Source organism: Electrona antarctica, assembly GCF_951216825.1.
Source record: "Electrona antarctica genome assembly, chromosome: 8".
Taxonomy (NCBI): Eukaryota; Metazoa; Chordata; class Actinopteri; order Myctophiformes; family Myctophidae; genus Electrona; species Electrona antarctica.
Genome location: NC_136789.1, coordinates 36,111,770 through 36,127,317, shown reverse-complemented (window position 1 = coordinate 36,127,317; position 15,548 = coordinate 36,111,770). Strand labels below are relative to the sequence as shown.

General features: G+C 43.8%; 1 protein-coding gene across 2 annotated transcripts in view; it reads right to left on the bottom strand.

Moving 5' to 3' along the window:
• The window catches only part of gtf2h1 (general transcription factor IIH, polypeptide 1), a 64,673-nt gene extending 58,847 nt beyond the window's left edge, over positions 1 to 5,826 (bottom strand). For both annotated transcript variants that reach the window (XM_079507912.1, XM_079507911.1), the window contains exons 1-2: positions 5,580 to 5,826; positions 3,663 to 3,815 (exon numbers count right to left, since the gene is read on the bottom strand). In XM_079507912.1, the coding sequence (XP_079364038.1) occupies positions 3,663 to 3,813 (151 nt within the window). In that variant the 5' untranslated portion in view covers positions 3,814 to 3,815; positions 5,580 to 5,826. The remainder of the gene's footprint in view (positions 1 to 3,662; positions 3,816 to 5,579) is intronic.
• Between the last annotated feature and the right edge of the window lie 9,722 nt (positions 5,827 to 15,548).

Genomic DNA, 15,548 nt, shown 5'->3' with positions numbered 1-15,548 from the left:
GTTGGCTGTCCATATGACTGACTGGCTGGCTGGCTGTCCATATGACCTACTGGCTGACTGACTGGCTGGCTGGCTGGCTGTCCATATGACTGACTGGCTGGCTGACTGGTTGGCTGGCTGTCCATATGACTGACTGACTGTCCATATGACTGACTGACTGTCCATATGACTGACTGACTGACTGACTGGCTGACTCTCCATATGACTGACTGACTGTCCATATGACTGACTGACTGACTGACTGGCTGGCTGGCTGACTGACTGGCTGGCTGGCCATATGACTGACTGGTTGGCTGGCTGTCCATATGACTGACTGGCTGGCTGACTGACTGGCTGACTGACTGACTGGCTGGCCATATGACTGACTGGTTGGCTGGCTGTCCATATGACTGACTGGTTGGCTGGCTGTCCATGACTGACTGGCTGACTGACTGGCTGTCCATATGACTGACTGGTTGGCTGGCTGTCCATATGACTGGCTGACTGACTGACTGGCTGGCTGGCTGGCTGTCCATATGACTGACTGGCTGGCTGGCTGTCCATATGACTGGCTGGCTGGCTGGCTGGCTGTCCATATGACTGGCTGGCTGGCTGTCCATATGACTGGCTGGCTGGCTGTCCATATGACTGGCTGACTGACTGACTGGCTGGCTGTCCATATGACTGACTGGCTGGCTGGCTGTCCATATGACTGGCTGGCTGGCTGGCTGGCTGTCCATATGACTGGCTGGCTGGCTGTCCATATGACTGACTGGCTGGCTGTCCATATGACTGACTGGCTGGCTGGCTGTCCATATGACTGGCTGGCTGGCTGTCCATATGACTGACTGGCTGGCTGTCCATATGACTGACTGGCTGGCTGTCCATATGACTGACTGGCTGGCTGTCCATATGACTGACTGGCTGGCTGTCCATATGACTGACTGGCTGGCTGGCTGTCCATATGACTGACTGGCTGGCTGTCCATATGACTGACTGGCTGGCTGTCCATATGACTGACTGGCTGGCTGGCTGTCCATATGACTGGCTGGCTGGCTGTCCATATGACTGACTGGCTGGCTGTCCATATGACTGACTGGCTGGCTGTCCATATGACTGACTGGCTGGCTGTCCATATGACTGACTGGCTGGCTGTCCATATGACTGACTGGCTGGCTGTCCATATGACTGACTGGCTGGCTGGCTGTCCATATGACTGGCTGGCTGGCTGGCTGGCTGGCTGTCCATATGACTGACTGGCTGGCTGTCCATATGACTGGCTGGCTGTCCATATGACTGGCTGGCTGGCTGTCCATATGCCTGACTGGCTGGCTGACTGACTGACTGACTGACTGACTGGCTGTCCATGACTGACTGGCTGGCTGGCTGTGCATGACTGACTGACTGACTGACTGACTGGCTGTCCATATGACTGACTGGCTGACTGACTGGCTGTCCATATGACTGACTGGCTGGCTGGCTGGCTGTCCATATGACTGACTGGCTGGCCATATGACTGACTGGCTGGCTGTCCATATGACTGACTGACTGGCTGGCTGTCCATATGACTGACTGACTGGCTGTCCATATGACTGACTGGCTGGCTGGCTGTCCATATGACTGACTGGCTGGCCATATGACTGACTGGCTGGCTGTCCATATGACTGACTGGCTGGCTGGCTGTCCATATGACTGACTGGCTGGCTGGCTGTCCATATGACTGACTGGCTGGCCATATGACTGACTGGCTGGCCATATGACTGACTGGCTGGCTGTCCATATGACTGACTGACTGGCTGGCTGTCCATATGACTGACTGACTGGCTGTCCATATGACTGACTGGCTGGCTGGCTGTCCATATGACTGACTGGCTGGCTGGCTGTCCATATGACTGACTGGTTGGCTGGCTGTCCATATGACTGACTGACTGGCTGGCTGGCTGTCCATATGACTGACTGGCTGGCTGGCTGTCCATATGACTGACTGGTTGGTTGGCTGTCCATATGACTGACTGACTGGCTGGCTGTCCATATGACTGACTGGTTGGCTGGCTGTCCATATGACTGACAGGTTGGCTGGCTGTCCATGACTGACTGGCTGACTGACTGACTGGCTGGCTGGCTGGCCATATGACTGACTGGTTGGCTGGCTGTCCATATGACTGACTGGTTGGCTGGCTGTCCATGACTGACTGGGTGACTGACTGACTGACTGACTGGCTGGCTGGCTGGCCATATGACTGACTGGCTGGCTGTCCATATGACTGACTGGCTGGCTGGCTGTCCATATGACTGACTGACTGGCTGGCTGTCCATATGACTGACTGACTGGCTGGCTGGCTGTCCATATGACTGACTGACTGGCTGGCTGGCTGTCCATATGACTGACTGACTGGCTGTCCATATGACTGACTGACTGGCTGGCTGGCTGTCCATATGACTGACTGACTGGCTGGCTGTCCATATGACTGACTGGCTGGCTGGCTGGCTGTCCATATGACTGACTGACTGGCTGGCTGTCCATATGACTGGCTGGCTGTCCATATGACTGACTGACTGGCTGGCTGGCTGGCCATATGACTGACTGGTTGGCTGGCTGTCCATATGACTGACTGGTTGGCTGGCTGTCCATGACTGACTGACTGACTGACTGACTGACTGACTGACTGGCTGGCTGGCTGGCTGTCCATATGACTGACTGGCTGGCTGTCCATATGACTGACTGACTGGCTGGCTGGCTGGCTGTCCATATGACTGACTGACTGGCTGGCTGGCAGTCCATATGACTGACTGGCTGGCTGGCTGTCCATATGACTGACTGGCTGGCTGGCTGGCTGGCTGGCTGTCCATATGACTGACTGGCTGGCTGGCTGTCCATATGACTGACTGGCTGACTGACTGGCTGTCCATATGACTTACTGGCTGGCTGGCTGTCCATATGACTGACTGGCAGGTTGGCTGTCCATATGACTGACTGGCTGGCTGGCTGTCCATATGACTGACTGACTGGCTGACTGACTGACTGACTGGCTGGCTGGCTGTCCATATGACTGACTGGCTGACTGACTGACTGGCTGGCTGGCTGTCCATATGACTGACTGGCTGACTGACTGGCTTGCTGGCTGGCTGTCCATATGACTGACTGGCAGGTTGGCTGTCCATATGACTGACTGGCAGGCTGGCTGTCCATATGACTGACTGGCAGGTTGGCTGTCCATATGACTGACTGGCTGGCTGACTGGTTGGCTGGCTGTCCATATGACTGACTGGCTGGCTGGCTGTCCATATGACTGACTGGCTGGCTGACTGACTGACTGGCTGGCTGGCTGGCTGTCCATATGACTGACTGGCTGGCTGACTGACTGACTGGCTGACTGACTGACCTTCTGACCTCATGACATAAAGCTAAATAAAATCTGAAAAGACCAGGGCCAGCTGCAGAAATCATGACATCTGAGACCGTTCCTGTTTCTGGAAGATGTTTCTGAACTGGTTTTCTACACAACACATCACAGGAGGGACCACTGTTAGGACGGGTCTGCGTACAGGTGTCTGTGTACAGGTGTCTGTGTACAGGTGTCTGTGTACAGGTGTATGCGTACAGGTGTCTGTGTACAGGTGTCTGTGTACAGGTGTCTGTGTACAGGTGTCTGTGTACAGGTGTCTGCGTACAGTATACTTACAGCGGATGTCTGCGTACAGGTGGCTGACAGAGAAACGGTCCTTGCCTTCGGGACCCCAGGCGATGCGCTCAGCCATCAGGTAAAGAGTTCCATCCTGTTTCCTCTGACGAACCTTCTTCACCTGAAGGAGGACTTCCTCCGACTGAGACATTACTGGAAATAAATACAGATATATTACTACTAAATAAATATAAATAAACATTACTACTGGAGGACATAAATAAATACAGATATATTACTACTAAATAAATAGAAATAAACATTACTACTGGAAATAAATACAAATAAACATTACTACTGGAGGAAATAAATAAATACAGAGAGCTCTGTCTTCTATAAACACAACCAGATATCTGTCTAAACACCTGAACGTGTCCAGAGCTCTGTCTTCTATAAACACAACCAGATATCTGTCTAAACACCTGAACGTGTCCAGAGCTCTGTCTTCTATAAACACAACACAGATATCTGTCTGAACACCTGAACGTGTCCAGAGCTCTGTCTTCTATAAACACAACACCAGATATCTGTCTAAACACCTGAACGTGTCCAGAGCTCTGTCTTCTATAAACACAACACCAGATATCTGTCTAAACACCTGGACGTGTCCAGAGCTCTGTCTTCTATAAACACAACAGCAGAGATCTGTCTAAACACCTGGACGTGTCCAGAGCTCTGTCTTCTATAAACAACACCAGATATCTGTCTAAACACCTGAACGTGTCCAGAGCTATGTCTTCTATAAACACAACCAGATATCTGTCTAAACACCTGAACGTGTCCAGAGCTCTGTCTTCTATAAACACAACCAGATATCTGTCTAAACACCTGAACGTGTCCAGAGCTCTGTCTTCTATAAACACAACACCAGATATCTGTCTAAACACCTGAACGTGTCCAGAGCTCTGTCTTCTATAAACACAACACCAGATATCTGTCTAAACACCTGAACGTGTCCAGAGAGCTCTGTCTTCTATAAACACAACACCAGATATCTGTCTAAACATCTGAACGTGTCCAGAGCGCTCTGTCTTCTATAAACACAACACCAGATATCTGTCTAAACACCTGAACGTGTCCAGAGAGCTCTGTCTTCTATAAACACAACCAGATATCTGTCTAAACACCTGAACGTGCCCAGAGCTCTGTCTTCTATAAACACAACACCAGACATCTGTCTAAACACCTGAACGTGTCCAGAGCTCTGTCTTCTATAAACACAACACCAGATATCTGTCTAAACACCTGAACGTGTCCAGAGCTCTGTCTGTCTTCTGGTCTGTGGAATGTAAAATAAGAGCACTGTTTACCTGTGATGTGCTGTTTTCACTGTTGCTACACTTAAACATAATACTTATAAAGAAGACAGTGTGAACCCATGGCAGTGATGTAAATAGGTATTTTTATGATGCATTGTGAGCTTGTATTTCTGCTACAAGTCATGTTTCCATTGTTTCCAAGTCATGTTTCCATTGAGGTCCGATGCATTCAATTCATCATCAACATAGCATAACAAAATAACACAAAATAATACAATATCATCACAAATATAAGACACTATATCACAGAGAGCCCCCCCTCCCCTTGACACAATACAGCTTCATTCAATGATCTCCTTAATTAAAACAATAGTCATTAACATCAACTGAGATAACAACAATATTGTTGTATCTCCCTGGCTCTGCTGAAACCAGCATATCACACACACACACACACGCTAAATGACTTGACAGTGTACAATGGAACCAAATTGACCCCTACAGGTCACTCACAGTGAGTCAGTCACACACGCGCGCGCACACACGCACACACACACACACACACACGCGCACGCACGCACACACACACACACACACACACACACACACACACACACACACACACACACACACACACACACACACAACAGTGAATTACCTTTCTAGTCGCCGCTCCTCCTCCGGTGTGTTTGGACGCAGACAACGATGTAAACAATGACTAATAATGACGTAAATAATGACTAAATTAGACTAATGGTGACGTAAACGGTGACCAATGAGGGTTTTTATTAGTTTTAAACACATTAAAGTAACAGAAGTTGAGCAGAAGATTTACACAGAGCTGCTGCCGCGCGGTGTCACACTCTGACGCGTCCGGGCGGTGTTACACTCTAAAGAGTCCGGACGGAAACACCGAGCGAACGGACGCGAGTTCCCACTTTTTCTTCCATTTTTATTATTATTCTTTTTAATCGATAATCGTTGCATTTTAGCGCCACCTTCTGTTGAACTAGGAGCAATTACTGTGCGTGTGAACAAAAAGACACAACTATCAATTAAAAACAACTCCATTGAATCCTTTTCACAAATGAAATAGAAAAGGTCCAATAATTTGTGCACTGCTTTCTCCTGTAGGGGGCACTGTTGTTCGTCTATTGGGAAATCCAGGATTCCGTTGCATGATGATGAGCTTTAAGAGTCTGTCTGTCTGTCTGTCTGTCTGTCTGTACACACACAACTTCCAATGAAACTAAAATAGAATGAATACTACGAGACTGCTCGCCCCTTTACCAACTCGCCCCCGCGATTTTTTTAAATGTAGTTAACAGTTCATTTAGTATTTCCCTCCCTCTCTGAAATCTGAAATTATCTTGTAGCCTACAGATTTATTTGATTGTATAGTAGTCGATCTCTATACTCTGTAAAATTTAGAAAGAACAACATGTCACAGAGACGGTGACTGCTTAATTAAGTTAATTTATGACCATCTAGCAGTTAATTTCGTTTTATTAATCACATTTCTTCCATATGTAGCCCATGTTTTGTAATGGCATCATCATGCTATTATGCCTGTGGATATACAGACTTACAGAGTGAACTTAACAATGATACATTAATATGATAATACCTTTTAAATAATCACAAACATGAATTATGTTTGTTATTTACAGCTATAGGTAGAGTAGTGGGGCGAGATGGAAAAGGGGCGACCGTACCTGTTATTTACAGCTAGGTAGAGTAGTGGGGCGAGATGGAAAAGGGGCGACCGTACCTGTTATTTACAGCTAGGTAGAGTAGTGGGGCGAGATGGAAAAGGGTCGACCGTACCTGTTATTTACAGCTAGGTAGAGTAGTGGGGCGAGATGGAAAAGGGGCGACCGTACCTGTTATTTACAGCTAGGTAGAGTAGTGGGGCGAGATGGAAAAGGGGCGACCGTACCTGTTATTTACAGCTAGGTAGAGTAGTGGGGCGAGATGGAAAAGGGGCGAGCGGACCTGTTAGGCTGTTACCAATAGAATTACAATACCTCGTGCCCTGAAACAACAGAGCTTCTTAATACGGCACAGTTAAGAAGCAGGAATGAAACTATTAAGCTCCTTGTAGACTGGACACGTTTTTCTGAAAACCGGTGGAAAAACGCTGCTAAAAATCCGAACAACGCAGTAGTGTGCAATGACCTTTAATCTGGTGTCTGAGAGGTCAAGGACCTTTAATCTGGTGTCTGAGAGGTCAAGGACCTTTAATCTGGTGTCTGAGAGGTCAATACAAGGACCTTTAATCTGGTGTCTGAGAGGTCAGATGTGTTGCTATAGCTATAGCCGGCTCCATATATGCAGATCTAGGTGATGATCCAGTCTCCTCCATGTGACACGTGCCATATATGGAGCATGCCTTGAGTGTGTAGGGTTTGATGAGGTCAGATCAACATATGGAATGAATTCTGTATTGGCCATATATGGAGCGGGTTACGTGGCGTGACGGACAGTCAGACACATAGTAAAGTGTGATCTATTTCGGTCGCAATAAAAAAAAATAATAATAATAATAATAATAATAATAAACTTTATTTATAGAGCACCTTTCATGAGTGCAGCTACAGAACAAATAAAGAACAAGAACAATCTATGAATTTATTTTATTTATTTTTTACTGAGGATAAGATTAGAAATACATTTAGGCTGGGTTAGCCATAGTTAAACTGAGCATACATTTATGAATAAGGTTTAGTTTAGACATAGTTTTACTGAGGTTAAGGTTAGGAATAAGGTTAGGTTTAGACATAGTTTTACTGAGGTTAAGGTTAGGAATAAGGTTAGGTTTAGACATAGTTTTACTGAGGTTAAGGTTAGGAATAAGGTTAGGTTTAGACATAGTTTTACTGAGGTTAAGGTTAGGAATAAGGTTCAGTTTAGACATAGTTTTACTGAGGTTAAGGTTAGGAATAAGGTTAGGTTTAGACATAGTTTTACTGAGGTTAAGGTTAGGAATAAGGTTAGGTTTAGACATAGTTTTACTGAGGTTAAGGTTAGGAATAAGGTTAGGTTTAGACATAGTTTTACTGAGGTTAAGGTTAGGAATAAGGTTAGGTTTAGACATAGTTTTACTGAGGTTAAGGTTAGGAATAAGGTTAGGTTTAGACATAGTTTTACTGAGGTAAGGTTAGGAATAAGGTTCAGTTTAGACATAGTTTTACTGAGGTTAAGGTTAGGAATAAGGTTAGGTTTAGACATAGTTTTACTGAGGTTAAGGTTAGGAATAAGGTTAGGTTTAGACATAGTTTTATTGAGGTTAAGGTTAGGAATAAGGTTAGGTTTAGACATAGTTTTACTGAGGTTAAGGTTAGGAATAAGGTTAGGTTTAGACATAGTTTTACTGAGGTTAAGTTTCTGGTTTAAGGACTTCAGTGTTTTGTACCAAACTATTGTATGAGTACCGAACAAAGAATGTTTGCTTTCGCCATCTTGGTTGAAGAAGAGTCTGGGCAATTAAGTTTTAGTCTTAACAAATGTCTCAATCTTATATTTAGTTTTAGTCCGGCTTAATCCAGTCGTATACCTCTGAGGTCAACGATTAAAGTGTTGATTGATGATTCAACCTTGATGATTAAACCTTTGAGGGGATTAAGTCCACCCATCAAGCCCATTAGTGTCAACCTCAGACCAAGATGGTCTGATTTTGAATCTGAATGGCTTTGTGTTTATGCTATTGTCCTGGCTCTGCTCTAATTAAGAGCCATTTAGGAGTTTAGCATTTAAGGGTTTGTTTACTATCCTGTTCCCTGTAGGCCTATTGGATTGGTATTGTTTAAGCCGTGTGGAAATTTGGTGTTTAATTTTAAAATCCACTGCTTCTCTGCATATCTCCTTTCCCCCTCTGTCCAGGTTTGATTAGATTCTAATCCACAAACCTCCAAGGCACTAATCCCATGGGTCATGAAATGTTGAACAATTAATAAAGTTGTTTCTTTTGCATTATTTATATTATATCTATGTTGGTTTAGTCTATCTGCTATTGTGTTTCTAGTTTCACCCACATATTGTAGGTTGCATTTGTTGCATGTAATTAGATAGACACAGTTACTAGTATTAGCCTGTATGATTTGATTTATTCCCACCATTCTCATTGTGGTTCTATTTTTCACTTGTTGTTTAGGTCTGAAGTAATCCGGTTTCTTGCGTATCGGTCTGTCTGTCTCCTTTAGTTTGCTATGTACAAGGTAATCTTTCAAGTTTTTGTTCTTCCAAAAACAAATACCTCAAAATTGTACTTAAGTAAAATTACTTAATTACTTCCCACCACTGGTACTCCGTTCCGAGGTCGCTGGATTTGCTCCCGGGTTTTTTTTCTCTTTTTTTTGCAAGTGTTTTGGTATTCCCTGAAGCTCAAAGTGCGAAATCTGGCCTTTCTGCTTGAATGAGCTCAGCTCTATGACCTTATTTGGCCTCCCACACACAGGCCAAACACATACTTTCCTATTATAGCAGGACACACTGCAAAGCTAAGGCGCCACCGTTTTATAGTTTCAAAGATCACTTGTATGTCAATAAGCCTATCTCACAGAATTTCCCCGCCCCCCTAAATACGCTCCCTTTCGGGGTTAGTGGTGATAGCGTGACGTCACTCCATAGACGCTTCATGTTAACAGAGGTAATTTAAGAAGTCTACAACTTTTGTTTTCTCAAGGTAAGGTTTGTTCTATCTGTTCGAGCTGATTTACCATCTTGTTTGCTTCATAATAATATTGGTCAGTCACATTTTTACATTAGAAAATGTACTTAGATTCTCCAGAGAAAAAAACGTGTAAATGCTCATGTTAAAGACACCACTATTTACCGGAAGTGGGCGTGGAAAGCGGGCTGTGAGATAGGCCTATTTGAAGCTATGATTCCCTGCTTTCATATGACATGAAAAAAATGAAAATTCAAAAAAATCCAATGGCAGTCCCTCAGTCAAATGTAGTCACACTTGATAACACAAGATAACAAGCGTTCCCTCTCCCGGGTTAATGTTGTAGCCAATCAGCATCTAGGACAGTATAGTTCTCAACCTGTGAGTCATCACAATAAGCTGTGTAGTCCACTGTGTAGTCCACTTTGTAGTCCACTTTGTAGTCCACTGTGTAGTCCACTTTGTAGTCCACTTTGTAGTCCACTGTGTAGTCCACTTTGTAGTCCACTTTGTAGTCCACTGTGTAGTCCACTTTGTAGTCCACTTTGTAGTCCACTTTGTAGTCCACTTTGTAGTCCACTTTGTAGTCCACTGTGTAGTCCACTTGCCAGAATGTAAACCCGGACATGTTGAGTACCCTAAACTTTTATGTTATAAATGTTGAGTACGGCTCTGAATCCATTCCAAGCATTCATTTTGCATTTTAAGGTGATGTTACAGACATGAAACAGCTTCTTCAATATTATTTTCCAAAAGTAAAAAGGTCACTTGCCTTCCATCTGTTAGAAAAGTATTTGAAGGCCCTATAGTAAAATGAAAGTAAGGATAAGGATATTTTATGGTTAAATACATAAAAGACATGGAGATTTTATCATATTTTTTACAGTTCTATGTTATGAAGCCATTTAATACTTATTGCACATTAATGAAAGGTTGTTTTAATGAATTAATGATGAAATATTTTTAACTTTTGTCATCTTCATTTCATTTCAGTCAAACTAAATAAATATACCAGTTCTGTCCAGAACTTGTCGTCTCACGTCTTTCCACTAAATATTAGAAAACGCTCCATAGTGGGGTTCGATGAGAGCCTGGCTCGATGAGCCCCTGGCTCGATGAGAGCCTGGTTCGATGAGAGCCTGGTTCGATGAGCCTGGTTCGATGAGAGCCTGGTTCGATGAGAGCCTGGATCGATGAGCCCCTGGCTCGATGAGAGCCTGGTTCGATGAGAGCCTGGTTCGATGAGCCTGGTTCGATGAGAGCCTGGTTCGATGAGAGCCTGGTTCGATGAGAGCCTGGATCGATGAGCCCCTGGCTCGATGAGCCCCTGGCTCGATGAGAGCCTGGTTCGATGAGAGCCTGGTTCGATGAGAGCCTGGATCGATGAGAGCCTGGTTCGATGAGAGCCTGGTTCGATGAGCCTGGTTCGATGAGAGCCTGGTTCGATGAGCCTGGTTCGATGAGCCTGGTTCGATGAGAGCCTGGCGATGAAAAACGTGCATCGTGGCGTTTTGACCTTTCTAGCGATGAAAAAAGCGCATCGTGGCGTTTTGACCTTTCTAGCGATGAAAAAAGCGCATCGTGGCGTTTTGACCTTTCTAGCGATGAAAGGTCAAAAGTCAAAAGGTGAAAGGTCAAAAGGTCAAAAGGTGAAAAAGTGCATTGTGGGGTTTTGACCTTTCTAGCGATGAAAGGTCAAAGGTTAAAAGGTCAAAGGTTAAAAGGTGAACAAAAGGTCAAAGATCAAAAGGTGAAAAAAGCGCATCGTGGCGTTTTGACCTTTCTAGCAATGAAAAAAGTGCATCGTGGCGTTTTTACCTTTTTAGCGATGAAAGGTCAAAGGTCAAAAGGTCAAAGGTCAAAAGGTCAAAGGTCAAAAGGTGAAAAAGCGCATTGTGGGGTTTTGACCTTTCTAGCGATGAAAGGTCAAAAGGTCAAAAGGTCAAAGGTCAAAAGGTGAAAAAAGCGCATCGTGGCATTTTTACCTTTCTAGCGATGAAAAAAGCGCATCGTGACGTTTTGACCTTTCTAGCGATGAAAAAAGCGCATCGTGACGTTTTGACCTTTCTAGCGATGAAAAAAGCGCATCGTGGCGTTTTGACCTTTCTAGCGATGAAAAAAGCGCATCGTGGCGTTTTGACCTTTCTAGTGATGAAAGGTCAAAGGTCAAAAGGTGAAAGGTCAAAAGGTCAAAGGTCAAAAGGTGAAAAAAGCGCATTGTGGCGCTTTGACCTTTCTAGCGATGAAAAAAGCGCATCGTGGCGTTTTGACCTTTCTAGCGATGAAAAAAGCGCATCGTGGCGTTTTGACCTTTCTAGCAATAAAAAAAGCGCATGGTGGCGTTTTGACCTTTCTAGCGATGAAAGGTCAAAGGTCAAAAGGTGAAAGGTCAAAAGGTCAAAGGTCAAAAGGTGAAAAAAGCGCATTGTGGGGTTTTGACATTTCTAGCGATGAAAAAAGCGCATCGTGGCGTGTTGACCTTTCTAGCGATGAAAGGTCAAAGGTCAAAAGGTGAAAGGTCAAAAGGTCAAAGGTCAAAAGGTGAAAAAAGCGCATTGTGGGGTTTTGACCTTTCTAGCGATAAAAAAGCGCATCGTGGCGTTTTGACCTTTCTAGCGATGAAAGGTCAAAGGTCAAAAGGTGAAAGGTCAAAAGGTGAAAAAAGCGCATTGTGGGGTTTTGACCTTTCTAGTGATTTTTGACCTTTCTAGCATTTTGACCTTTGACCTTTTGACATTTTGACCTTTCTAGCGATTTGACCTTTCTAGCGTTTTGACCTTTCTAGCGATGAAAAAAGCGCATCGTGGCGTTTTGACCTTTCTAGGGATTTTTGACCTTTCTAGCATTTTGACCTTTGACCTTTTGACCTTTTGACATTTTGACCTTTCTAGCGATTTGACCTTTCTAGCGTTCTGACCTTTCTAGCGATGAAAAAAGCGCATCGTGGCGTTTTGACCTTTCTAGTGATTTTTGACCTTTCTAGCAGTTTGACCTTTGACCTTTTGACCTTTCTAGCGATTTGACCTTTCTAGCGTTTTGACCTTTCTAGCGATGAAAAAAGCGCATCGTGGCGTTTTGACCTTTCTAATGATTTTTGACCTTTCTAGCATTTTGACCTTTGACCTTTTGACCTTTCTAGCGATTTGACCTTTCTAGCGTTTTGACCTTTCTAGCGATGAAAAAAGGGCATCGTGGCGTTTTGACCTTTCTAGTGATTTTTGACCTGTCTAGCATTTTGACCTTTGACCTTTTGACCTTTCTAGCGATTTGACCTTTCTAGCGTTTTGACCTTTCTAGCGATGAAAAAAGCGCATCGTGGCGTTTTGACCTTTCTAGTGATTTTTGACCTTTCTAGTGATTTTTGACCTCTCTAGCATTTTGACCTTTGACCTTTTGACATTTTGACCTTTCTAGCGATTTGACCTTTCTAGCGTTTTGACCTTTCTAGCGATGAAAAAAGCGCATCGTGGCGTTTTGACCTTTCTAGTGATTTTTGACCTTTCTAGTGATTTTTGACCTCTCTAGCATTTTGACCTTTGACCTTTTGACATTTTGACCTTTCTAGCCATTTGACCTTTCTAGCGTTTTGACCTTTCTAGCGATGAAAAAAGCGCATCGTGGCGTTTTGACCTTTCTAGTGATTTTTGACCTTTCTAGCATTTTGACCTTGACCTTTTGACCTTTTGACATTTTGACCTTTCTAGCGATTTGACCTTTCTAGCGTTTTGACCTTTCTAGCGATGAAAAAAGCGCATCGTGGCGTTTTGACCTTTCTAGTGATTTTTGACCTTTCTAGCATTGACCTTTGACCTTTTGACCTTTCTAGCGATTTGACCTTTCTAGCGTTTTGACCTTTCTAGCGATGAAAAAAGCGCATCGTGGCGTTTTGACCTTTCTAGTGATTTTTGACCTTTCTAGCATTTTGACCTTTGACCTTTTGACCTTTTGACATTTTGACCTTTCTAGCATTTTGACCTTTGACCTTTTGACATTTTGACCATTCTAGCGATTTGACCTTTCTAGCGTTTTGACCTTTCTAGCGATGAAAAAAGCGCATCGTGGCGTTTTGACCTTTCTAGTGATTTTTGACCTTTCTAGCATTTTGACCTTTGACCTTTTGACCTTTCTAGCGATTTGACCTTTCTAGCGTTTTGACCTTTCTAGCGATGAAAAAAGCGCATCGTGGCGTTTTGACCTTTCTAGTGATTTTTGACCTTTCTAGCATTTTGACCTTTGACCTTTTGACCTTTTGACCTTTCTAGCGATTTTACCTTTCTAGCGTTTTGACCTTTCTAGCGATGAAAAAAGCGCATCGTGGCGTTTTGACCTTTCTAGTGATTTTTGACCTTTCTAGCATTTTGACCTTTGACCTTTTGACATTTTGACCTTTCTAGCCATTTGACCTTTCTAGCGTTTTGACCTTTCTAGCGATGAAAAAAGCGCATCGTGGCGTTTTGACCTTTCTAGTGATTTTTGACCTTTCTAGCATTTTGACCTTTGACCTTTTGACATTTTGACCTTTCTAGCCATTTGACCTTTCTAGCGTTTTGACCTTTCTAGCGATGAAAAAAGCGCATCGTGGCGTTTTGACCTTTCTAGTGATTTTTGACCTTTCTAGCATTTTGACCTTGACCTTTTGACCTTTTGACCTTTTGACCTTTCTAGCGATTTGACCTTTCTAGCGTTTTGACCTTTCTAGCGATGAAAAAAGCGCATCGTGGCGTTTTGACCTTTCTAGTGATTTTTGACCTTTCTAGCATTTTGACCTTTGACCTTTTGACCTTTCTAGCGATTTGACCTTTCTAGCGTTTTGACCTTTCTAGCGATGAAAAAAGGGCATCGTGGCGTTTTGACCTTTCTAGTGATTTTTGACCTTTCTAGCATTTTGACCTTTGACCTTTTGACATTTTGACCTTTCTAGCGATTTGACCTTTCTAGCGTTTTGACCTTTCTAGCGATGAAAAAAGCGCATCGTGGCGTTTTGACCTTTCTAGTGATTTTTGACCTTTCTAGCATTTTGACCTTTGACCTTTTGACCATTCTAGCGATTTGACCTTTCTAGCGTTTTGACCTTTCTAGCGATGAAAAAAGTGCATCGTGGCGTTTTGACCTTTCTAGTGATTTTTGACCTTTCTAGTGATTTTTGACCTCTCTAGCATTTTGACCTTTGACCTTTTGACCTTTCTAGCGATTTGACCTTTCTAGCGTTTTGACCTTTCTAGCGATGAAAAAAGCGCATCGTGGCGTTTTGACCTTTCTAGTGATTTTTGACCTTTCTAGCATTTTGACCTTTGACCTTTTGACATTTTGACCATTCTAGCGATTTGACCTTTCTAGCGTTTTGACCTTTCTAGCGATGAAAAAAGCGCATCGTGGCGTTTTGACCTTTCTAGTGATTTTTGACCTTTCTAGCATTTTGACCTTTGACCTTTTGACCTTTCTAGCGATTTGACCTTTCTAGCGTTTTGACCTTTCTAGCGATGAAAAAAGCGCATCGTGGCGTTTTGACCTTTCTAGTGATTTTTGACCTTTCTAGCATTTTGACCTTTGACCTTTTGACCTTTTGACATTTTGACCTTTCTAGCGATTTGACCTTTCTAGCGTTTTGACCTTTCTAGCGATGAAAAAAGCGCATCGTGGCGTTTTGACCTTTCTAGTGATTTTTGACCTTTCTAGCATTTTGACCTTTGACCTTTTGACATTTTGACCTTTCTAGCCATTTGACCTTTCTAGCGTTTTGACCTTTCTAGCGATGAAAAAAGCGCATCGTGGCGTTTTGACCTTTCTAGTGCTTTTTGACCTTTCTAGCATTTTGACCTTTGACCTTTTGACATTTTGACATTTTGACCTTTCTAGCGATTTGACCTTTCTAGCGTTTTGACCTTTCTAGCGATGAAAAAAGCGCATCGTGGCGTTTTGACCTTTCTAGTGATTTTTGACCTTTCTAGCATTTTGACC